The following is a 25,752-nucleotide window of genomic DNA, read 5'->3' as shown; positions in this document are numbered from 1 at the left end:
GAGCTGGTGGCGGGGAGGGCGGCCACGGACAAGAGGCTCGCGGAAGTCGAACGCTCCGTTGTGGTTGAACACAAGAGGGGCTTCCAAAAGGCTGCTCGTCAAGCTCGGCTTCTTGCTCTCAGATTCGACTTTTCTTCCATGCATGTGGAGAAAGTCGTCCGCTTTGGGAGGCTAGTCAAGGAGGACGATGCCGACGACAGTTCTAGCGGGGATGCTTCAGCCTAGGCCGCCTTTGTAATAGCTGGATTTATTTTTCTTTGGCTTGAATTGATGTACCGAATTTTGAGGACTTTGTTTGTATATATATATATTGTTCTATCTTGTCCGTGTTTGCGTTCAATTTTGGCTGTTCGCGCTGTTTGAGGCACGTGTTTGGTGTCTGCTATATGCTTCTATATATGGTGATACTTCTACCTTGAGTTGGTGAAGTCGAGATTCGAGGTCGGCCTTAGTTTTTTTTTAGTAGGACTTTTTGTGGGAGTTCGAACCCGGTCGTAAATGAATGTGTTAAGATGTGTATTCGACTTCGAATTTTGACTAAGTAATTGTTGTGTAATTGTTGTGAAGGTTCGTAAATGACCCTAGACTGGAGTCAAAGTCTGAATTCGACCTTAAGTTGGTCGTGCCGGGGTTTGAATTCGACCCCGGTACTGAGAGTGGGGTGTGCTTTGCCAGGGTTCAAAGTCGTCCTTAGGTTAGCGGTTCGTGCTCGACCCCGGATTATCGTGTTCAAGGTTCGTGTTGGACCTCGCTTTAAAATGAACAACACAATTAAGGTTTGAATTCGACCTTATGCTTAGAGTCCCGAGATTCGTACTCGACCCCGGATTATCATGTTCGAGGTTCGTGTTCGACCTCGCTTTAAAATGAACAACATAATTAAGGTTCGAATTCGACCTTATGCTTAGAGTCCCGAGGTTCGTACTCGACCCCGGATTATCATGTTCGAGGTTCGTGTTCGACCTCGCTTTAAAATGAAATTCGACCTTATGCTTAGAGTCCCGAGGTTCGTACTCGACCCCGGATTATCATGTTCGAGGTTCGTGTTCGACCTGCTTTAAAATGAACGACATAATTAAGGTTCGAATTCGACCTTATGCTTAGAGTCCCGAGGTTCGTACTCGACCCCGGATTATCATGTTCGAGGTTCGTGTTCGACCTCGCTTTAAAATGAACGACATAATTAAGGTTCGAATTCGACCTTATGCTTAGAGTCCCGAGGTTCGTACTCGACCCCGAATTATCATGTTCGAGGTTCGTGTTCGACCTCGCTTTAAAATGAACAACATAATTAAGGTTCGAATTCGACCTTATGCTTAGAGTCCCGAGGTTCGTACTCGACCCCGGATTATCATGTTCGAGGTTCGTGTTCGACCTCGCTTTAAAATGAACGACATAATTAAGGTTCGAATTCGACCTTATGCTTAGAGTCCCGAGGTTCGTACTCGACCCCGGATTATCATGTTCAAGGTTCATGTTCGACCTCGCTTTAAAATGAACAACATAATTAAGGTTCGAATTCGACCTTATGCTTAGAGTCCCGAGGTTCGTACTGGACCCCGGATTATCATGTTCAAGGTTCGTGTTCGACCTCGCTTTAAAATGAACGACATAATTAAGGTTCGAATTCGACCTTATGCTTAGAGTCCCGAGGTTCGTACTCGACCCCAGATTATCATGTTCGAGGTTCGTGTTCGACCTCGCTTTAAAATGAACAACATAACTAAGGTTCGAATTCGACCTTATGCTTAGAGTCCCGAGGTTCGTACTGGACCCCGGATTATCATGTTCGAGGTTCGTGTTCGACCTCGCTTTAAAATGAACAACATAACTAAGGTTCGAATTCGACCTTATGCTTAAAGTCCCGAGGTTCGTACTCGACCCCGGATTATCATGTTCGAGGTTCGTGTTCGACCTCGCTTTAAAATGAACAACATAATTAAGGTTCGGATTCGACCATATGCTTAGAGTCCCGAGGTTCGTACTCGACCCCGGATTATCATGTTCGAGATTCGTGTTCGACCTCGCTTTAAAATGAACAACATAACTAAGGTTCGAATTCGACCTTATGCTTAGAGTCCCGAGCTTCGTACTCGACCCCGGATTATCATGTTCGAGGTTCGTGTTCGACCTCGCTTTAAAATGAACAACATAACTAAGGTTCGAATTCGACCTTATGCTTAGAGTCCCGAGGTTCGTACTCGACCCCGGATTATCATGTTCGAGGTTCGTGTTCGACCTCGCTTTAAAATGAACAACACAATTAAGGTTCGGATTCGACCTTATGCTTAGAGTCCCGAGGTTCGTACTCGACCCCGGATTATCATGTTCGAGGTTCGTGTTCGACCTCGCTTTAAAATGAACAACACAATTAAGGTTCGAATTCGACCTTATGCTTAGAGTTCCGAGGTTCGTACTCGACCCCGGATTTTCGTGTAAGAGGCTAGTTTAACTTCGAGTGTTACAAAAGCAATTCGTGAGGAAATGGATTGAGCAAAACGTATAATTTTATTGATTTGTTCTTACGTGCCTCGTTAAAAACCCTCTCAGTCGAGGACCGAGGCGGGAAAAGAGTGCACAGCTTGTTCGTACTGAAAGTAAAAGAAGATTAAGCAAAAAACTTAAGGAGCTATAGTGGGGGGATTCCCCTTGCTTTGCTTGCTTGACGATGAGATCTTCAGGCTCTCGGCGTAGCATTGTCGAGCTATCTTCTGATTAGCTTTGACGGAGATGACCTGACCGTCTTTGCCCGGGAACTTCATAGTGAGGTGTGGGGTTGACACTACCGCTCCGAGTTGGTTCAAGGTTGGCCTCTCGATGATAATGTTGTAGGAAGTGTTGGCTTCCACGAGGAGGTACCGGACCATGACCCGCCTTGTATCTGGTGGCGTTCCGAAAGTTGTCAGCAAGTCTACGTATCCCCGAGTGTGAACTCGTTCTCCCGCGAAGCCGACTAGGGGCTCCGTGTGAGGTTGAATGAGAGAGTGGGGGAGATCTAGTTTGAGGAAAGTCGGCTAGTACAGGACGTCAGCCGAGCTTCCCTGGTCAATGAGTGTTTTCTGCACTTTCCAGTTGGTTATCTCCACAATGATGACCATAGGGTCATCCTGGTTAGGGCTGACGCCGGCGTAATCTTCATCGGAGAAGGAGATTGGTGGTGAGCTTTGGTGCGGGGCCGAGGTGGTAGAGTGGACGCAGTTGATGCTCTGCAGGTGTCTTCTTCGGGCCGAGCTGCTGGCGCCTCCTCCCGCAAAGCCACCTGCAATCGTGTTGATTACTCCCCGTAAGGGAGCCGATGCTGTTTCCTGACTTATTTCAGCCTGTATCGCGCCGTTAGCATTTTGCTGGGACCCTGCGGGTAAGTCTGTGCGAGCTCTTGACCCGCGGCCTCTCCCGCGTCCTCGGCCTCCAGAGCCACCTCGGGAACCTGGCTGTCGCTGGATGTAGTGGCCGAGGTGGCCTGCTTGGATGAGCTCTTCGATGCGGTCCCGGAGCGTGCGACACTCGTCAGTGGTGTGGCCGTAGTTCCTGTGGTACCGGCAGTATTTGGACTGATCGGCGCTGTTGGGGGTGTGGCCGGGTGGTGGGAGGGCTAGTAGGTTATTGTTACTAGCTTCTTCCAGGATGTGGACTCTCGAGGCGTTTAGGGGAGTGTAGAAGTCATACCTCCCGCTTCTGTTGTCTCTGGCCGGCTTCTTGAATTGGCTGTCATTATTGACTTTTACCTTATCCTTGTGGCCCTGTTCCGGTTTTGCGGGGCCCTTCCCGCGAACTTGGTCGCGAAAGGCCGAGTGCTCTTCCATCTAAATGTAGCCGGCGGCGCGGGCACGCAGCTCATCCATGTCGCGGGGGGCGTCGCGGCATAGGCTGTCGACAAACGATCCGGGTTTCAGTGCCATGAGCATGGCGTGCAGGGCGACCTCCGGGTTTAGATTCCGGATCCGAACCGAGATGTTGGAGAAGCACTCCATGAAAGCTCGCAGAGATTCATCATCGTTCTGCCTGAGGTTGGCCAAGGCGGCCGAGGTTGTATGGTGAGGCCGGCTGGTGGCGTATTGTGCCACGAATCGCCGCACCAAGGTGGCAAAGCTGTCGATGGATCCGGCTGGTAGTTGGGTGTACCAATGAAGTGCGGGTCCCTTGAGTGAGGTCGGAAAAACCCTACACAATATAGCGTCGCTGTTAGTGTAGAGGTTTACCTGAGTTGTGTACGAGTCGATGTGCTCGTCGGGGTTCGTGGTGCCGTCGTAGCGGTCGAGGTGGAGGGGCTTCCACCTGCGGGGCAGTGGGGTCTCCATAATGCCATCCACAAAAGGATGACGGCGGAAGGGTTCTTGGCCCTCGGAGACATGGGTGGGGGCCCTACTAGTACCCTGCCCTGATCTGTGCGTGGATGCATGAGACCGGTGCGTGGCGGGCCGTGAAGTCGGTGCCTTGGTCGTCGCTCGGGATTGGGAGGCTGAATGTGCCTCCTCCTCATGAGTGTCGCTCTCGTGCGGAGGTTGTTCGGAGTGGTGTCGAGGGAGCTGGGCGCGAATGCGCTCGTTTTCGGCACGTAATGCTGCGAGGTCTGCTTCATTAGCGGTCTGCATCGCTGCAAGGTCATTTTCGTGCTGGGTGCGCATGTTTTGGAGGTCGGCGTCGTGCTGTTGTCGCATCTGCTCGACTTGGTCGATCAGTCGCCTTAGGGTTGCAGCGTCGCTGTCCATGTTGACTGAGTGGCTTGCGTTGTCTGTTGCTCGTCTAATGTGGCTTCTAGTAGAAACCATACAGGTGGCCGATGAAGGCTGTCTCGATCGGCCCCACGGTGGGCGCCAAATGTTCTTACCGGAATTTGGTCGTAGAGGTGACCCGTCCAGTAAGATTGGTGAACCTCCTTTGCCTGATGTATTGGTGCTCCAAGATGGGGGAGGTACCTGCAAAAGAGACTCCGATGCCAAAGTTAGGGTTTGTATGTGTAATAGTCTCGTATAAGTAATGCACGTACCTTGGAGTGAATTAGGTTTGCCTTGGGCCTTTTTGGGCTTGAGATAAGATATATCATGATATGATTGAAGGGCGGATCTGGTTTGGGACGAGATCCTTGGAATCAGGTATGATTTGCTCAAATACCGGGCTGACGTCACGCAGCACGTGCCCGAGGCTGTTTTGTATTGCCAATCCGGGCTTGGAGCCCGGGTGCGAAGTACGGTTAGTACATCAATTAAAAGTAATTACAAAATAAAATGGTAGTTATTATTGATAAAGTAAATGGTAATCAATTTTTCTATTTTAACACAATTAGAATAAAATAAAAAAATATTAACAAAAATGGAGAAAAAAATATTACAAAATAAGGTAATAATTATTTTTCTATTTTACCCTTTATATATAATATAGATTTGTCCACTTTCACATTTAAAAAAATCACTATTAACATTTTGCAACTATTGTAATACTCATACAATATAACTCACCACCTCTCTAATTTTAAAATTTTTTCTCTTATTTTTCATATTTTAATTTTTATTCAAATAAAATATGTAAAGGTATAAATTACCTAGACTTTACTAATGTAAATAATAAGTGTCCTAACAAGTTTTGAGTTTGGATCTACTAAATAAAATCTCACATTGAAATTCTATGGAGAAAAAATATAATCTTAAGAGGAAGAAAATCAATCAAATTCTTTAACAAAAATTAGTTATTGACAAAATTAATAGATATTTCGTATCAATGATGTGATTAAAAAAATAAGAAAGAAGACATATGTTAAATATAACAATAAAAAATAACTTTATCTTTTATTTTATTTTAATATATTATAAAATAAAATTAACATATATGCACTCTCACTATAAAAAAAATAATCATGTGATAATAAATGAATTAGTACGAGTTTGTTTCAACTTAATCAATAATCTTGAGTTTAACCCTTAAGTATACACTAATTTATATGAAATATTCAAATTAAGAGAGAACTTTTCTTTAAAAAGACATTAAGAATTATACTATTAACTAAATGAAAAGGCTATTTTTTAAGTGGCTTTTATGGAAAATATTAATTTTTTTTTATCCTTATAAATTTTAAAGATTCCTTAATAATGTAATTATTTTTTATTTTTTTATTTAATTAAACACTTAAAGTTGACAATTTTTTTTAATGAGACAAAAATCAAATTCTCAAAAAAAAATGGAGAGATTAAACTTATTTATTTTTTGGTATATGTTAAAAACTTATTTAACTATAGTTTAAACAGAAAAAAATGTTAATAAAATATGAACTAAAAAAAATGGCCCGTTGGATTTTGACTGCAGGGTGTGTAGTGGTCCGTGGTCACACTTCAATAGAAAATTCATTTATCAAATATCAATGGCGTTTTGAGCATAAACCAATCCTAATTCCTAACTAGTGATGGACCAGGCTTGTGTCAGTGTTACAGAAGGCAATGGGCCCATTTATAATGGGCTCAAGACACCAATTAGTCTACAAGCAAATTAGTCCAAACTCTATGGCACATCCATTTCATACACTAAAATGCAATGACATATAAATTACTTGAAGTAGTTCAATGTTCAATAATATATATTTCACGTGTTCAGATTAGAGTTTGGTCCTGTCACAAAATCTATCAGTCCACTGAGTCAACGATTAATCATATTTATAGTAATGTGATTATCACTTTTCTGTCAAATTTTTACACGAGATCGAATATGGATTCTTACCTAAATAGATTTTGATTTTACTTGATTTTGGCTGATGAAAAACAACTGCGAGTTAGTTGTCAAACCTCATTTTGAGTTTTAAAATCATAAACATCTTTTTCGGACACAAGAAATCACAACAATCGACATTTTCTAATGTAATTTTAGCTTCAATTGCATATTGAATTGAGTTTTATTGGTAAAATCATAATTAATGTAAATTGATTTTTTCTCATATTCAAAATAAAAAATATTATTGATTTCAAATTTAAGTGTCATCCTTATAATTTTAATATAATAAAAAATAATAATCCTAACAAACTTTTTTAATTAATGTAAATTTTTTTTCTTATATTTAAAATTAAAGAGAATATATGTTACTTCCGTCTAATTTTTACTCATTGGGTCTATATGATAATGTACCAATGAATAACTAATAATGAAGTAACAAAATTGAAAGTTATTAATTCTTTATGATCTATTAGCTACCAACATATAAAATCACATTGTTAGTTGCTCAGCATATAAAGGTTAAACTATTATATTTCAAATTTAAGATTAAGTTTGTTATATGCAACTTGTAATTTATAATTCTTATCTTTTACTTTTTTATCTTTATTCATAAGTTGTTATCAAGTAATTTGTAACTTGATTATATATAATCAAGTTTCTTTTATGAAGTTTTATAAATAAGATTAAGTTTCTCCTATACAATTTATTATGGTATCGAAGTTCATTGATTGAGAAAAAGTTGATTTAATGGTCATTACCTAGTTCATAAACTTGACCACACTTGCATTGCATAGCAACGTATCTCATGCAACAACAACAAGAGATATATGGCTTGATTTGGAAGAACGCTTTGTCTAGACTAGTGCACCAAGAGTGTACCAATTATAGCGCACAATATGTTTAATGCATGAAGAGCCCAACATGATGGTGACCAACTATTATACCAAATTCAAAAGTTTGTTAGATGAGCTTAGTGAGCTACAACCACTACCTAAATGCACTTGCAGAGCATCTAAAGATTTTGACCAAAAAAGAAGATCACCATGCCCATCTTTTCCTCGGTGGGTTGGATAATGATTGTCATGCCTAGGTGAAGGGGGCCATTTTGAACACAGACTCCATGCAAACACTTAAAGACGCGTTTTTAATCACATTCTACAAAAAGAGTCACACATGATGGCTAAAAGAGTTAGGAAGTAAGATCATATATTGGAACAACATTTCATGCTAGATTTTTCAACAAGTCAAATGGACGGGATGAGAGGAGACCCAAATGTGAACATTGCAAAAAGTTGGGTCACGAGAAAGCAAAGTGATTTGAGTTAGTTGGCTATCCAACAAACTGGAACACGTGTAGAACTTATCGCAACACAAGCAAGAATTCAAGGGGAGCTTGTTTTGCATGGGTTGACAATAATCAAAGCAAGAATTCAATTGTTGAGGGAAATAACCATGCCCACCATGGAGCTTAGTCAAGCAAGGATAATGGATATCTTGAACACATGTCTGGTAATGTATTTATTCATAACTCACATAAGTGGGTATCAGATAGCAAAGCCTCTTATCACATGACTCCATCACTTTCTATTCTAAAGGAGATGTGAAACCCTAAAGAGCCACTACACATCACAATACTTACTGGTGATGTGATTATGGTTAAAGAAATAGGAAATGTGAACCTTAACCAAGACATAAAATCACTTGATGTTCTATACATTCCACAATTTAGCTACAATTTGATATTTATTCATAAGTTGACCAACGATTTAAATTCCAATGTGACTTACATAGTTGATAGTTGTGTGATTCAAAACCTAACTACGAAGAAGACAATTGAATCTAGTGATTTGCGGGAAAAGGTATATGTGTTTAAGGGAGTGCAACAAGGAACCTATTTGGTTGCTCACCATGAAAATGAAAATGTTATTTGGCATGCAAGGATGAGGCATCTGTCTAACCAGACTTTGTTGTTGCTTTCTAGTTCTCTTAAATTTAGTTTTGATGCAAATAAATTATAATATTGTGATGTATGTTATTATTCTAATCAATGCATGTTACGTTTTTCTCTAAGTAATAATAAAGCAAGTAGAGCCTTTGAATTGATACATTGTGATTTATGTGACAAATATAATACAGAGTCTCACAACGATGCACACTATTTTCTAACTATAGTCGATGACTATACCAAAGCGTTGTGGGTTTATCTTTTGAAAGAAAAATCAGAAACCTTTACTCATCTTATTAACTTTTATAAAATGGTGCAAACCCAATTTTAAGTCAAGGTAAAAATTACAAAGACAAATAATGAAACGAGATTTATTAATTTAAAATTCCAATCATTTATTTGTGAGGAATGAGTTTTACATGAAACATCATGTATAACAAGGTCACAACAAAATGGTCGTGTAGAGCGAAAACACAAACATATTTTAATTATTTCTTTTGCACTTAAATTTCATGTAAATTCATCATTGTTATTTTAGGGTGAATGCATTTTGACAACTCATATCATTAACAGGACCACACAAATAAAAAAAGGCCTTCATATGATCACATAAGGGTTTTTGGATGCCTTTGTTATGTGAAAACACCCATAAAACCCCATGATAAATTTGCACCAAGAGCTAGCTCAGGATACCCCACAAGTCAAAAGGGTGGCATGTCTACAACATGAAAACCCATGAATTTTTAGTGTCTAGAGATGTGATATTCTATGAACACATGTTGCCAAGTGTTCAACAAGAAAAAGACAATGCACACTCTTTTCATGAACATTTTTCAAGTACCTTTTTCCACGTACTATGCAACCAGTGGAACCTACTACAAGTACTGAAATGTAACATTCACACATGCAAAATTTGGAAGGAGTTATAATTGATTATGATGAAATGGGTGAGTCTTGTATGCAAAATTTGGAAGAAGAGTCATAACAATTATCAACAAATGAGGAGATTGAACAACAACCTATTGATATGACCAACACATCACTTGAACCACGAAAAAGGCAACCACCTGCTTATTTGAATGATTATGTTTATCATGCCACATTTGAAGATCTTTTATGTGCATCACCAAGTCCAATAGCTTCATGTGGTAAGCCTCATTTTATCTCAAAATTTATTTACTATGATAAATTTCCCCCTTCACGTGCAACATTTCTTACGGCCATTAGTTCCCATGCTGAGCCTAAAAATTATTCCTAGGCAGCGCAATATCTAGAGTGGTGTGAGGCCATGACCAAAGAGATTAAAGCTCTAGAAGAAAATAATACATGGAGCTTAGAACCATTCCCACTTGGCAAGAAATTAGTGGATTGCAAATAGGTATACAAAAATCAAGTACAAGTCAAATGGAGAAATTGACAAATATAAGGCACGACCAGTCGTTAAGGGGTACATACAAGTAGAAGGAAAATACTTCACAAAAACTTTCACCCCTATCACAAAAATAACAACTATTTGTTGCTTGCTAACGATAGCAACAAAAAATTAGGGATTACACCAAATGAATGTTAGCAATGCATTTCTCCATACGGAGTTGGATGAGGAAGTATATATGGTTGTCCCCTTTAGGATACGTGACTTTAAACATAACATGTATGTTGTTTGTGCAAGTCTTTATATGGTCTCAAACAAGCTTCTAGAAACTGGTTTGCCAAGCTCTCACAAGCATTTTCACACTATGGTTTTAAGTAGAGCAATGCAAACCCTAGCTTGTTCACTTTTAGTTTTGGTTTTTTTTTGGTCATCTTAATATATGTTGATAGTTGGCAATAACAAGACTACTTGTAATAGTTTCAAGACTTACCTCCACCAATTCTTTTGGTCCCATATGAAAGATCTTGGGAAGCTTAAATACTTCCTTGGCCTTGAACTTTCTCATAGAGACAATGACTTGTTTTTTTCCTAGTGAAAATATACACTAGATATACTAAAAGAATGTGAAATGTTTGACTATAAGCTCGATGCTTTTCCTATAGACCAACACCACAATTTGTTGAGTGACATATGAAACACATGCTCTAATCTACAACAATATAAGCATTTCATTGGTAGATTGATCTATCTTGTGATTACACGACCTGAAATTAGTTACTCTATTCATGTGCTCAACTAATTTATGCAAATACCTTGTCAAACACATTAGGAGGCAACCATGAGTATACTTGAGCACCTAAAATCATCTTCTTGGCAAGGTCTTTTATTTTCGAAGGATAATAATTTGAAACTTATGGGATATTGCAATTTTGATTGGGCTTTTTGTCCTAACACTAAACAGGCCATTTTAGGTTATTTGATGAAGTTAAGATCCATACTAGTGTAATGGAAAACCAAAAAACAAAATACAATGACATACTTTTCTTTTGAAGTAGAGTATCGGACAATGACTCATGCAACAAGCGAAATAAATTGGTTTGAGACTTATTGTTTATACTACAATTCTCTTGTTTAGGTTCTTCTCAATTATTTTGTGATAGTCAATAAACACTTCATATAACAAAAAATCTAGTTTTTCACGAATGGGCAAAATATATTGAAGTTGATTGTCATTTTATTTGGGATCACCTGAAGCATCAAGCCATTATAACAAACTATTTGCACACAAAACAACAACAAGCAGATTTGTTAACGAAGGTAATGGATAAGGAATTGTTTCATGATTTTTATCCAAGTTGAAAGTTATTAACCTCCACTCTCCAACTTGAGGGGAATAATATGAAGTAACTAAATTGAAATTTATTAATTCTTTATGATATGTTAATTGTCAACAGATTAAAATCACATTGTTTAACGAATATAGATTAAACTATCATATTTCAAATTTAGATTAAGATTAAGTTTGTTATATACAACTTGTAATTTATAATTCTTATCTTTTAAATTTTATCTATATTCATAAATTGTTATCAACTAATTTGTAACTTCATTATATGTACCCAAACTTTTCTATGAAGTTTCATAAATAAATAAAAACAAGTTTGTCCCGTATAATTTATTAATAACTAACACAAAATTAATTTTAATCTTATGTTGGGATTAATAATATGAGTTTTTAGGTTACATTGTGATTATTGTACATCAAAATGTAATATTAATTATAAATAATATTATATTAATAAATTTATTAATATTTATAATAACTATTTTAAAAATGTAACATAATATTTTATTAATGGAAGAGTTTACACTGTAAATTAAACTAGTTTTTTTTACAATCGCTATAAATTAAACTTGAAACTATATATCAAAGATGTCTATTTCATATTACCGTATTAGTGTATGAATTGTTGCAAATTTCTTTGACTTAAATATGTTTAAACTATCTTGAATTAGGTCGGTTTTCGGATTACTATTTATTGATTTTTTTTTGTTTAAATTACCTAACTAATTTTTTTTTTTAATTTAGTACCTGACGTTAGTCCCCGTTTGTTAAATGACGACGTGGCTAATGGGCTGCCACGTCATTACCCAACAGTGTATGCCATATCAGCACATATGTCTACCTCATTCTTCACGTAATTTACCACATCAGACTTGAATTTTTTTTAAAAAAATTGTTTCGCGTTACGAACCGGCCTCCCCTCGTCGTCCTGCCTCCCCTTGCCACCCGCCGCCCCGTTTGGTGGCCATCCGGGACCTCCACGGCAACCTCGACAAGTCCAAGCGATGAAATTGTTGTGCTTGAAGGTGATAATTCGAGGTAGTTTGAACATATTTAAGCCAATTTCTTTATACAAGTTTAACTCTCATTGATTAAATAAAAAACCTAAACTTTATATAAAAATTTAAATCTAATAATTTTAGAAGTCGTTTTTTATAGGTCCATTGGTTTACAGTATAAATTAAATTCAAACTACGTATAAAGAATTCAAATTCTTTTTACTCCAACAATAATGTGATAAAAAGTTGAAGTAGAAACAAAATTTTAAGAAAAAGAAAGTGTTTAAAAAGTTAACAGCATTGCAATTTTTTCTCATCTGAAACACTAGTACTTAGTACCTAAACAATATACTGATAACTTAAATTAAAAGGGTAAAATACTGCACAAAAAACAAGTTTTCTGAAAGGAAAAAAAAAATCCTTAGGGAAAACATTATTTAAAATAATTAAATCATGTAGAAAATAAACTGATCAGTTGTTGTTGCAGTGATAATAATACAGAGGCGATGTGCCAAAATTGAATGAAGAATTGAGATTTGAGAGAGAGAGAAAGAAAGAGGAACTTGAAAGGAAGATTTCAATTTGAAGGCATGATTTCAATGTAACACATCAGCTTGATTTATGCCCTAACACTCCCGATCTCGCTCTCGGTAAGCTCTTCCCTTCTTCGTCGCTGCTTCAATTCCATTCCTACTTTTTATTTGTTTATATAATTTCGATGTCAATATTCGTTTTCTTCGTGTCATTGTCGGAATCGGAGGCTTAACACACTGTTTGGGACCCCTTTATATTGAATTTTGGGCTCAGTTCCGAATGGGTCATGCTCAGTGGATTAGATCATTGTTACTTGTTAGTGTGCAACGGAATTGATTCAATCGAAAGGGTCATGTTTGATTGTAGATCTAAGATATGAACTGAATTCGGGTTTTTCTGTCTGAGATTGAATTTTTGCGGAGGAATCGGTGAGTGATAGTTGATGGTGAGAGTAGTAGCTTGTTAAAGGTGGGTTGAATATTGGGTGGGTGGCATAACACTTTAGCCACTGAGAAAGTGGATGCAGTGTATTGGGCTATTGGTACGTCTATGTGTAGTTTATCTTAGATTTATGGGATCAATGATAAAGTTGGATTTATTGGGGGCATATAAAATTTTTGAACATTCTTATCTTCCTATGTGCATGTTCCTGTATGTATGTTTGTTGTTTATGTGCTCTGCTTATGTATTAGTTATATTTACCATTTATATGCTGCTGCCTTGATGGATTTTTGGGGTTCTAGCGTGTTGAAGTTAGAATGTTTATGTTACTTGTGCTTCAATTTGGCATACGGATACTCAAATAAATCACTTTGCATTGTTTGTTTCTTTCAACATTGCTTTTTGTAGGGCTGTGCTTCATCTTGGGAATTCTAGTGGTAAATGTCAGGCAGATCTGCTTGATAAAATGGGACATGTGAAGTTGCAAACACAAACTGGCATCAATGCAATAGAAGAGGGATCTGAGCAGTTTGATGCTGGATATCCTAACAAAACTACTGTGGCATGCATGATCAATGCAGAAATTGGTGCTGTTTTGGCTGTCATGAGAAGAAATGTTAGATGGGGAGTTCATTATATGTCAGATGATGATCAATTGGAGCATTCCCTTGTTCAGTCTCTGAAGGCACTAAGGAGGCAAATTTTTTCATGGCAGAATCAGTGGCATGTCATAAGCCCGGCATTGTATCTCCAGCCTTTTCTGGATGTGATTCAATCTGATGAAACTGGTGCACCAATTACTGGTGTTGCTCTATCATCTGTTTACAAGATCTTAACATTGGATGTAATTGATGAAAACACTGTTAATGTCGGGGATGCCATGCACTTGGTAGTTGATGCTGTCACGAGTTGCAGGTTTGAGGTGACTGATCCTGGATCAGAAGAAGTGGTATTAATGAAGATATTACAAGTTCTTCTAGCATGTGTGAAAAGTAAAGCATCTGTGATGCTGAGTAACCAACATATTTGCACCATAGTGAATACTTGTTTCCGTATAGTTCATCAAGCAGGAACCAAAAGTGAGTTGTTGCAGCGGATAGCACGTTACACAATGCATGAACTTGTTCGGTGTATTTTTTCTCACCTTCAAGATATTAACAACACAGAACTTGCATTGATAAATGGGGAAACTGCTTTAAAACAAGAGGTATAGCATTTATGTTACCTTAGTCCTTTTGGTTGCAATTTCATTTTTCTTTCCTGATTTTGTCAGTTGCTGGGGAGGTAAATGATTGTAAGGAAAAATTGGGACCTTGGGGGTAGGGGTACAATTCAAATTTATGTACCATTTTTTGTTTGAAATGATTAAAAGGTAAAAATTACTTTGCTTATTAACCCTCTGCTTACTTTGCTGTTTATTACTCGTTTCAAGTTTCCAATTTCCATGAATTTATTATTACAATCTTGGCGTTTTAGGATATTTTTGGGAGTGATGTTTTGGAAGAAAGGGAGGACAAAATTTTCATTGTTAATAAATATTTTCTAATTTGATAATTTTTTTTAAAACAAAAGAAATAAATTGATAGATTACCATAAAATTAATGTCTTAATCATTGATTTTTTTTATAAACATTATATATTTCTCTTAATTCAAAAATAAAAATAAGTTTACCCTCCCTTCCCTTTCCCTTTGAAACCTCACTCCTAAACATACTCTTAGATACCATATGACATACAGTGTTTGATCAGCTGATTAAACCTGGATTTTGTATTTGATCTAAAATGACCTTAGACCTGTCTTCCTGCTTTCCGTCAAATAAAGAAGGGGACTAATTATTTATTTAGCACAAGACCTAGAAATCTTATAGGCGTGTCCTCTGGAACTTACCAGGAAACAAGGAAAACTGCTTGGAGTAATTAAGTTATTAACAAGTGATAATATAAGTTATGTCTCATTTTATGCACAGGAAACTTTATTTTATATATATATATATATATATATATATATATATATATTATTACCTAAAAAGGCCATTCCGTTGGTGTAATAAAGCTAAACGGGCAAATAAACAATCCTCTAGAGCTTCTTTAATCCACCTTGTCTGGGGCAAATGTTATATCGCATTTAGGAAACCTTATTATAGGGCTTTATTTATTTTTGATATTAATATCTAAAAAAGGCCCTTCCATAGGTGTAATAAAGCTAAATCGGCAAATAAACAATCCTCTAGAGCTTTTATAATCCACCTTGGGCAAAGATAGCGTAAAGTATTGATGTGTGTGTGAGAAAGAGGATTAATTGACACCTGATGTCAATTTTTTACACTTATATCACTTAATAACTTTCTATAAAATAAGGAATTAACAAATTCAATCATTGAATTGAAAGTTCTTATAAACTAGATTTGAAAGTTCTTATAAACTAGATTAAGTTTACAAAATTTCATGCAAATAAAAAATTATACACACACATATGAGATTTACTAATGTACACCTGCATGTTTTTTAGTTGGAGTATTTAACAAGTTATAACTAGGAGGCCAAAGCCTTCCTCACCTATGAGGTAGTGTCATCCCTCCATACCGTTGTAGGACTTTGACTTTCTCAGAATTACTCCAAAACTACTGAAATTCATCAATAAAATCCCTGAATATAATCTCTAGTAAAATCACATGAAAATGATTAAAAAAATAAAATAATAATAGCTGATCCCTTGTTGTCTTGCATCACCTTGTTGCACCTCTAGTAAAAGGGTAAAAGATAGAAAGAAGAGAATGATTGTTAGTCTGTTTATGCATTGTTACTATTTAGGGTTAGAGAGATTGTCCTCATGTATCATCATCACAAATACTGATATCTTTTACAATTAATGCTGCAAAAATATCTGCATTATCAAACTGCAATAAACAATTTTTCTGATGCTAAATGTGAGTGAGGACATGCATAAACTTGTAAATTTACTTGCTGATAGTTTTTTTATTGAATTTTCAACAGACTGGTGGGCTAAGTAACGTGCATAATTCTGCAAACAGACAATTGGAGAATGGGAGTTTGAATTCTGCAAGTGATGGTCAACCCTTATCCACAGGAATTGCTTCTAGTACTGTGAGTGATGTGGCAGGGACTGTAGTGGATGAAGACACAGCTATTGCTAGCAATGGCAAGGGGACTGATCCGAGTGAATTGCAGCTTATGAAGGAACCATATGGGATTCCCTGCATGGTGGAAATATTTCACTTTTTGTGTTCTTTGTTGAATGTTGTTGAACACATGGGAGTGAGTCCTCGATCAAACACAATAGCATTTGATGAAGACGTGCCTCTTTTTGCCTTAACTTTGATTAATTCAGCCATAGAGTTGGGAGGGGCTTCCTTTCACCGACACCATAGATTGCTGAGCTTAATTCAGGATGAATTATTCCGCAATCTTATGCAATTTGGTTTGTCAATGAGTCCTCTTGTACTTTCAATGGTATCTAGCATTGTTCTAAATTTGTATCATCATCTTCGCACAGAACTCAAATTACAGCTAGAAGCATTTTTTTCTTGTGTAATTTTGAGGCTTGCACAAAGCAAATATGGAGCTTCATATCAGCAACAGGAAGTTGCCATGGAGGCCCTTGTTGACTTTTGCAGGCAAAAAACATTCATGGTGGAGATGTATGCCAACTTTGACTGTGACATAACTTGCAGTAATGTCTTTGAAGACATTGCTAATTTGTTGTCCAAAAGTGCATTTCCTGTGAACAGTCCATTGTCTTCCATGCATATTCTTGCTTTGGATGGTCTTATTGCTGTCATGCAAGGAATGGCTGAAAGGATAGGCAATGGATCTTTAAGTTCTGAACAATATCCTGTGAATCTTGAGGAGTATACTCCATTCTGGCTGGAAAAGTGTGAAAATTTCAGTGATCCAAATAATTGGGTTCCTTTTGTATGCCGGAGAAAGTACTTCAAGAGAAGATTGATGATTGGAGCCGATCATTTTAATCGTGATACTAAGAAAGGTCTTGAGTTTCTCCAAGGATCACATCTTTTACCTGACAAACTTGATCCCCAAAGTGTTGCCTGCTTTTTCAGATACACTGCTGGGTTGGATAAGAATCTCATTGGTGATTTTCTAGGAAATCATGATGAATTCTGTGTTGAGGTTCTTCATGAATTTGCTAGAACATTTGATTTCAAAGACATGATGTTAGACACTGCCCTACGTCTATTTTTGGAGACTTTCAGACTTCCTGGAGAATCACAGAAGATACAGAGGGTGCTTGAAGCTTTCTCCGAGAGATATTATGAACAGTCTCCTCATATCCTAGCCAATAAGGATGCTGCTCTGTTGTTATCATACTCAATTATAATGCTTAACACAGATCAGCACAATTCGCAGGTCAAAAAGAAGATGACAGAAGATGATTTTATCCGAAATAATAGGCGAATAAATGGGGGCAGTGATCTACCTCGAGAGTTCCTGACGGAACTTTACCATTCAATATGTAAAAATGAGATCCAGACAACTCCTGAGCAAGGTTCTGGTTTTCCTGAAATGACCCCAAGTCGGTGGATTTATCTCATGCACAAATCAAAAAAATCTGCTCCATTCATCGTTTCTGATTCTGAAGCATACCTTGATTATGACATGTTTGCTATATTGTCTGGTCCAACAATTGCTGCCATTTCTGTAGTATTTGATAATGCTGAGAATGCAGAGGTATACCAAACATGTATGGATGGGTTCATAGCTGTTGCAAAGATAGCAGCTTACTATCATCTAGAAAATATACTGGATGATTTGGTTGTGTCACTTTGTAAGTTTGTAACTGTTTTTGATCCATTATCTGTTGAGGAGTCAATCCTAGCCTTTGGAGATGACACGAAAGCAAGAATGGCAACTGAGACAGTTTTCACTATTGCAAATAGGTATGGTGATTACATCCGCACAGGGTGGAGGAATATTCTTGATTGCATCCTAAAATTTCACAAGTTAGGTCTTCTTCCTGCACGAATGGCCAGTGATGCAGCTGAAGAGTCAGAGCTTTCTACAGAAACTGAGCATGATGGGGGGAAGCGTAATACTAATTCTTTATCTTTATCCCATCTTCCATCTGTTAGTACTCCAAAGAAATCCTCAGGATTGATGAGCAGGTTTAGTCAACTCTTATATCTTGGCACTGAAGAGCCAAGATCAGTACCTACTGAGGAACAACTTGCTGCTCAGCAGTCCACCCTTCAAACAATTCAGAAGTGTCACATTGACAGCATATTCTCTGAGAGTAAATTTTTGCAGGCTGATTCTCTATTGCAGCTTGCAAAAGCACTCACTAGTGCAGGAGTGCGGTCTAAGAAAGGGAACAGCTCATTTGAGGATGAAGATACTGTGGTTTTCTGCCTGGAGTTACTGGTAGCCATCACTCTGAATAACAGGGATAGAATAGAACTTCTTTGGCAGGGTGTTTATGAGCATATTTCCAATATTGTTCAGTCAACTGTGATGCCTTGTGCATTGGTAGAGAAGGCTGTTTTTGGCCTCCTACGGATTTGTCATCGCTTGCTTCCCTACAAAGAGAACATTACTGATGAACTTCTGAGGTCTCTGCAACTTGTCCTGAAGCTTGATGCACGTGTTGCCGATGCATACTATGAGCAGATTACACAGGAAGTTAGTCACCTCATGAAGGCAAATGCTTCTCACATTAGATCTCATTTAGGATGGCGGACGATTACATCACTGCTTTCCATCACTGCTAGACACCTGGAAGCAGCTGAGGCTGGGTTTGATGCACTGGTGTTCATTATGTCAGATGGAGCCCACTTGCTTCCCGCTAATTATGTTCTCTGTGTAGATGCTGCGAAGCAGTTTGCTGAATCTCGTGTTGGACAGGTAGAACGGTCTGTAATGGCCCTTGATCTTATGGCAGGGTCTGTCAGTTGTTTAGAGAAGTGGACTAATGATGCCAAGCAAGCAGCAAAAGAAGAGGAGGTGGCAAAGATGTTACAGGATATTGGGGACATGTGGTTGAGGCTCATACAGGGAATAAAAAAACTATGTCTAGACCAGAGAGAGGAGGTTAGAAACCATGCATTGTTATCTTTGCAAAATTGCCTTACAGGATCAGTTGGGGTTAATCTCTCACATAGCTTGTGGTTACAATGTTTTGATCAAGTGATCTTCACTGTGGTTGATGACCTCCTTGAAATTTCTCAGACACACTCTCAGAAGGAATACCGGAACATAGAAGGAACACTTGTTCTTGCTTTGAAGCTCTTGTGTAAAATTTTCCTCCAGTTAATCCAAGCCCTATCACAGTTGACTGGCTTCAGTGAATTATGGTTGGCTGTTCTAAGTCGGTTAGAATCTTATATGAAAGTGAGAGTTAGGGGAAGGAGAAGCGAGAAGCTTCAGGAGCTGGTACCTGAGCTACTGAAGAACATATTGCTTGTTATGAAAGCAACTCGGGTACTAGTGCGAAGCAGTAGTGTAGATGGAAATAGTTTATTTGAACTGACATGGCAGCATATAAATAATATTGCTCCATCATTGAAATCTGAGTTGTTTCCTGAGCAAGACACTGAAAAAGTTGAAGGTGTGAGACCTGATGAAAACAATTCTGTGTCTTCAAAAGAAACAGCAGGTCAAGATGGTCCTGGTATTGGTTAATCACAGTTTCAGCCCTGTGGGGCAACCTGAATTGGCTTTGATTGTGTCCCTTTGAACCCATGGTCTCGGTCCTTGGTTGTTTTCTTTTTTGTTTTTTTCTGAGGTTGTTTGGGTTCTCTTAAACTGATTATGCAGTGTTACAGATCTCATTCACATCTCCATTGGGACGCTTGATGCTATTGTAAGATTTTTGGTTGAAGATATGTTATGGCTTGAGACACATTAGAACGAGCCATTGTAGTATTATCCTTATAGAGACCGCCTCCTTTCTCCATGAGCCACGCCTGAGCTGGTTAACTGCAAATTGATTTGGAGTCCTTCTTACTAAATTGTACAGAACTCGATATTCTCTTCACTTAGCTGCGAGATGTAATTTACTCGGTATGATGCAAGCAACACAAGTTTTGAAATTGTCATGAATAGATATATTTGAACGTCCAAGAGTATGCCTTAATTGATTTATCAACAGTCTATTAGATGTAGCTTTGATCATTTATATGCTCTAAATTCAATTTTTTTGGATAATTATATTATTGTTACAAAATATTCATCATTTTTTGATAACTAATATCTGTTAAAGAACTTGATTGATTACTTTTATTAGGATTGCGAAATTTTTTTTCTTAATCATGTTTTTTTCGATGCAAGATTCAAATTGAGATATTATTTAAGGAGGTTAAGTTTAGTATTATGTTGGTTCCAAATCCAGTTTTAAGCAAATAATTAGTGGTTATCATTTTATTCATCCTTATTTGGTACATTAGTCATACTTTTTTGTTTCTACCCAAAGTTACTTTTGGGGAAGCATTTTATTGATAACTATTATGTTAAATTGGGAATTTTTTTTCTTCAAAACTTATAAACACATTCAACAATTATTTCTCTGAAACTTGGGGTGGAAAAAGATAGAAGAAAGATAAAAATAAAAAAATAAAAGTGAAAAATAATAAATATTATAAGTAATGTGATTAAAAAATAGGTTTAATTATTTTTTTAGTTCTTATAGTTTCATAAATTTTACCTTTGATCCTACAATTAAGAATATCACATTTTAGCACCTTTACATATTATTTTTGTTTCTTTTTAATTCCTGTCATATTTTTTTAGAAACTATAGGAGAAAATTAATGCAACTATAAAAATTAAAAGAGAAAGTATATATAAGTATAAAAACTAAAAGGAAAATTTTATGTGACTAAAGGAATTAAAAGGGAAAAAAAATTGTATGTATAAAGATTAAAATGAAAATTTCTAATTATAAAAGCTAAATGATAAAATTTATGAAATTTTAATGACAAAAAGTAATTAAATCTAAAAAAAATGACACATTATTTATTTTATTTTATGTAGTCATTATTTATTTTATTTTATGTAGTCTAACTTATTTTATTTGATTGGACTTGGACTATCTTACATTAGTAATTTTAATGAAATATTCAGTCACATGTTTTTGCAAATCTAACTATTTTAAAGTGAGAAAGTTACACTTTAGAAAATAAGATATAATATATTATAATTAATTTTAAAATTTATTTTTTTTATAAGAATTTGATTTTATCGCAAATCTTAATTGTTGATTTTATAATTAATAATTATAAATGTATTTTATTTTCTAAAATACACTCCACCACTTTAAAAGAGTGATTTTTTTTAGAGATCAAATTAATTACATTGTGATTTTTTAGTGACTAATTAAATCTTTATTCCGTATTTTACCTATAAATATGTATAATCTATTTTTTCCTTTTTCCTCATAAAGCATGTAGTTGTTTGCCGACATCTGCCCTCTACAGTCACGCGGACATACTCATTAATATCTTGGACTTATTTAGTAGTTTAGTTAAATTATTTTTACTTTACCTTTTACCACACCTTCTTACTAATTACTGTATATATATGTTTTCCATCTTTCTTTTTATTACACCACTCATGTAAAAATCATACACATTTGTATCCCCTTCTCGTCTTCTTATCTCTTTCGTGTGTAAAAAATGTTGTATAAAATTTAATACTCTCCTATCTAATTCATGATGCTTATGAGATGGAAACCTTTGGTAATTCTAATCTTATCTATTAGGCCATCCTCTGTTTTTTTTTTGCGATTAATTTACAACTAAGTTATTAGTACTATGAAATGTATAAATTAAATATTTATTATATGTAATTAAAATTTGTAATAACTTATTCATATAAATAAATATTATATTTAAATATATAAATTATAATTAAAATTTATATAAATAAATAGTTTTAAATATATAAATTATATTTTAAATTTAAAATATATTGTAACACAATACTTTTCATTTACTAATAATTATTTTAAAAATATCAAAATTTAATTCATAAATAATTATAAAAATAAAAATTAAATTAAATAAAAAGTTAAAAAAATTAAAAATCTTCTCATAAATTTTTTTTTTAAAACTATTCTCATATAATATAAAAACTTATGTTTAATATATAAGAGTTGATATCATAAACTTATAATATGATAAAATTTAATATTCAACTACAGTTCCACAAGTTGAAAATAAAGACATCACGAGTCCATGACTTGACATCATGCTATGTTAATATATATAATTCATTTCTTTCTTGTCTGTGCCGTTGGAATTATGTATCTAGAACTATATTCTTCACGATATTTTCTTAGTGATTTTAGAAATGGTGTTGTTTTTATATTTTCCTTGTTCATTAACACTGTATTTTGGAAACCTAGTAGGTATTCAATTCAACTGAATTTAATTTTTTTTTTGGGACAAAAACCGATATTTATGATTCTTACGAATATAATCTTTATTTGTTTTTCTTCAAAAAAAAATTCTGTAAAAAAAAAAACTCCCCCCCCCCCAACAATAAATTTTTAAAACTAATTTTAAGATTATTTAGAATCGTTAAATTATGTTAAGTGAGTATCCTTATGTTATAACTTATTTTAAATATTTTCTTTTTGGCTTATTCAAACAAACAAACAAACAAAAAAAAAAAGAATAGAATCGTTTCGAATATTCTTCAACAAAAAAGTATTACATTGTCGATTACTACATTAATCATTGTACTTTTTTAGATTATGATATGCTCGATATGGTCCTACGTAGGATAGCGAAAAATTTGGAACACTAGGGACTAAAATTTTCTTTTAGTTACATGAAGATATGTTTGCTATTAATTTGTTTAGTGATAAATTGAATTTAATTGGAATAAATTGATTATTATATAATTAAATATAGTAAATAATTTATACATTGGCAATGTAAATATATAATTTGTACTCTAGCATCCGATCCATAATTGACGTGTATGATAATTTTATAAATTTTTATAATAATTATTAATTTTTACACTTGTATCCAATCCACAGTTAATGTGTATGATAATTTTATAAATTTTTATAAAAACTATTTTAAAAATTATATTTATTATAAATTGATTAATTAATAATATAAAACACTTTACACATGATGCTTAGAAATTAAACTTATTGTTAAATATTTATGACTTTATAATAATTACCTTGAAACTCGTAACTAGAGTGATTTTAAAATAATTTACAATATGTTTAATTTTTTTTTATAAATAATGGTGTAAAAAAATAAATTCAATTAATTAAACATTTAATTTTATTAATTTGAACCTTTTAGTTCAAATTATCAAATTTTCATCTCGCTATACAGGCAAATGAAGTGTTAACTAAATAGGATAGCAGAATTTAAATATTAAGTCTGGGGCATTAAATTAATCAAATTAATTCATATACAAAATTAAATTGATAATGAGATTATTAATAAGTCATTGACCAGAAAGAAGTTGGATTTATTTATTGTAAACAAAGTTTAAAGTTCGAGTATAATGAATAAAAAAATATAAATAAAAAAGAAGACTTTATTAAAAATGACTCGGTTAGATTTTCAATTAAAGTTAGATTATTAGCAAACTCAACAGAAATTTATTATTATTATTATTATTATTATTATTTATTTATTTTATTTGCATGAAGAGCTCAAGACATGTCTATGTCTCGAACTTGGGACTTATCAATGGTATTGCAATGTGCAAAGTGCAAACCATTATTAGCCCAGGTTGTTGAAAGACCAATATATGCTCATAAGATATTTCCATTGGAGACTAATTTGAGACGTGACGGTGACTCCAAGAATATAATCGAATTACTGATAACATATGCTTTAAGCATCAGTTACATCTCTTAATTATGGTGCTGTACAAGATTTGGCTGTTCAAACTGAACCTTAATTAATGGTAGATCATTCTTGTCGAATCTTAATGTCTTTCAGTTGCAAATGGGTAGTGTTTTTACCGGAGATCGGTCAAGGGAGACAATCTGTTAGCCAAAATTAATGAGCCTCCTTTGCTGGGCACGTCGATTGCTCCGAAATGAGGGTGGTACCTGCAAAAAAGACTCTGATGCTAAAATTAGTCTTTGTGAGTGTATGAGTCTCGTATATGTAGTGCACGTACCTTAGTGTAAATTAAGGTTTATCTGAGCCTAAGTCGGCTGTGACCCGTTCGGATAGTAGATCTTTGTTTTGACCGATATTTTGTAGCGCTCATCCGATGTCGTGTGGGACCTAGCGCCGAGTTCAAAGTTGGTGCTTGTGCTCGGATAGCACATGTAGGAACGTAAATTAGAATAAAGCCATAAACACAGAGGACACAGCAGGTAGCTCCACACCTTTATGTCAGCACAAATGGTAGCCATATCCTTTCTTTGTATACAAGGCACTTGTTCTTGCTTAAGTCCAAGGATCAGGGAATAATTAATATGTTTAATTAAGTTCAGTGTACTGATTTAGTAAGACCAATTCAATGAAATGATTCTTAAATACTAAGACGGTAAGACCTTTTTCGTCGTTCTGCAATAATATTCCTCTCCACAAAATTCCACTAAACATAAACAAAATATGTAGCAATAACTTATTGCCAATTTGCTCTACATGATTTAAAGAATGTGTTTGAAAACAGTCACTAAATATTGAGTATTTAAATTCTGAAAACTATTGGAAGAACTCACGTGTGAAAGATACAAACAAAATATTTCTGTTTCCTGGATAGAAACTAATGATATTTTCTTTATATATACTACAAATAATTAATTTTAAGAACATTTAGAAGGATACTAAATAAGTTTTTATTAGTTTCACTTTTCGTCCATTTAGTTTAAATTATGTGCAATTTTAGTTTTAAAGTTTTTTTAATCAAGTCACTATTTTTAAAATTAAACAAATTTTGTCTTACTGATAATTTTGTTCCACTTTAAACCTTTATATTATCATCTTTCTATTCAAAATATTAATAAATTGATTTAAACTAGTTTTATACTTTCTTTTAATATCAACTCACCGACAAAAACATCAAATTTTACTTTTAACAAAATTATTTTCTCTATTTAAAATATAAAATTGTATTGATTTAGCATATTTTTCACTAAAAAAAATTCTTATAAAGTTTTAAAATTATTCCCAAATTACCATTAGTAGATTGTCTATTAACAAATTTGAGACGTAACTTAACGTGATATCATATGGGAGGAAAAACCTATAAGATTTGTGGATTGTCTATGAGCTAGCTTCCTTGGGACACATGCAAAGGGTTTTTGTTTTAGATTATCAAATCAACGTTGGCCTTTCGCTATATATGAACACTGATATATCATTTGTTCATGACCACAGAAAGGAATTAATGACTTCATAACACTTTGAATTGAGATGTGTACAGTGTACTATATATAAGGACTAATTTCTTTGTTT

At 35.2% G+C, this 25,752-nt stretch overlaps 1 protein-coding gene across 1 annotated transcript; it reads left to right on the top strand.

The window, feature by feature from the left end:
* Positions 1-12,745: 12,745 nt before the first annotated feature.
* On the top strand, positions 12,746-20,447 carry LOC109808001 (ARF guanine-nucleotide exchange factor GNOM). Its single transcript, XM_020370786.3, has 3 exons — positions 12,746-13,006; positions 13,740-14,538; positions 16,326-20,447. Exons 2-3 carry the CDS (start codon positions 13,798-13,800, stop codon positions 19,983-19,985), a joined length of 4,401 nt encoding a protein of 1,466 aa, XP_020226375.2. The 5' UTR covers positions 12,746-13,006; positions 13,740-13,797; the 3' UTR covers positions 19,986-20,447.
* The last annotated feature ends 5,305 nt before the right edge of the window (positions 20,448-25,752 follow it).

This window comes from Cajanus cajan, chromosome 9 (genome assembly GCF_000230855.2).
Source record: "Cajanus cajan strain Asha chromosome 9, NIPB_CcT2T_4, whole genome shotgun sequence".
NCBI lineage: Eukaryota > Viridiplantae > Streptophyta > Magnoliopsida > Fabales > Fabaceae > Cajanus > Cajanus cajan.
The sequence above is the reverse complement of the archived record's forward strand: the minus strand, read 5'-3'. Positions and strand labels throughout refer to the sequence as shown.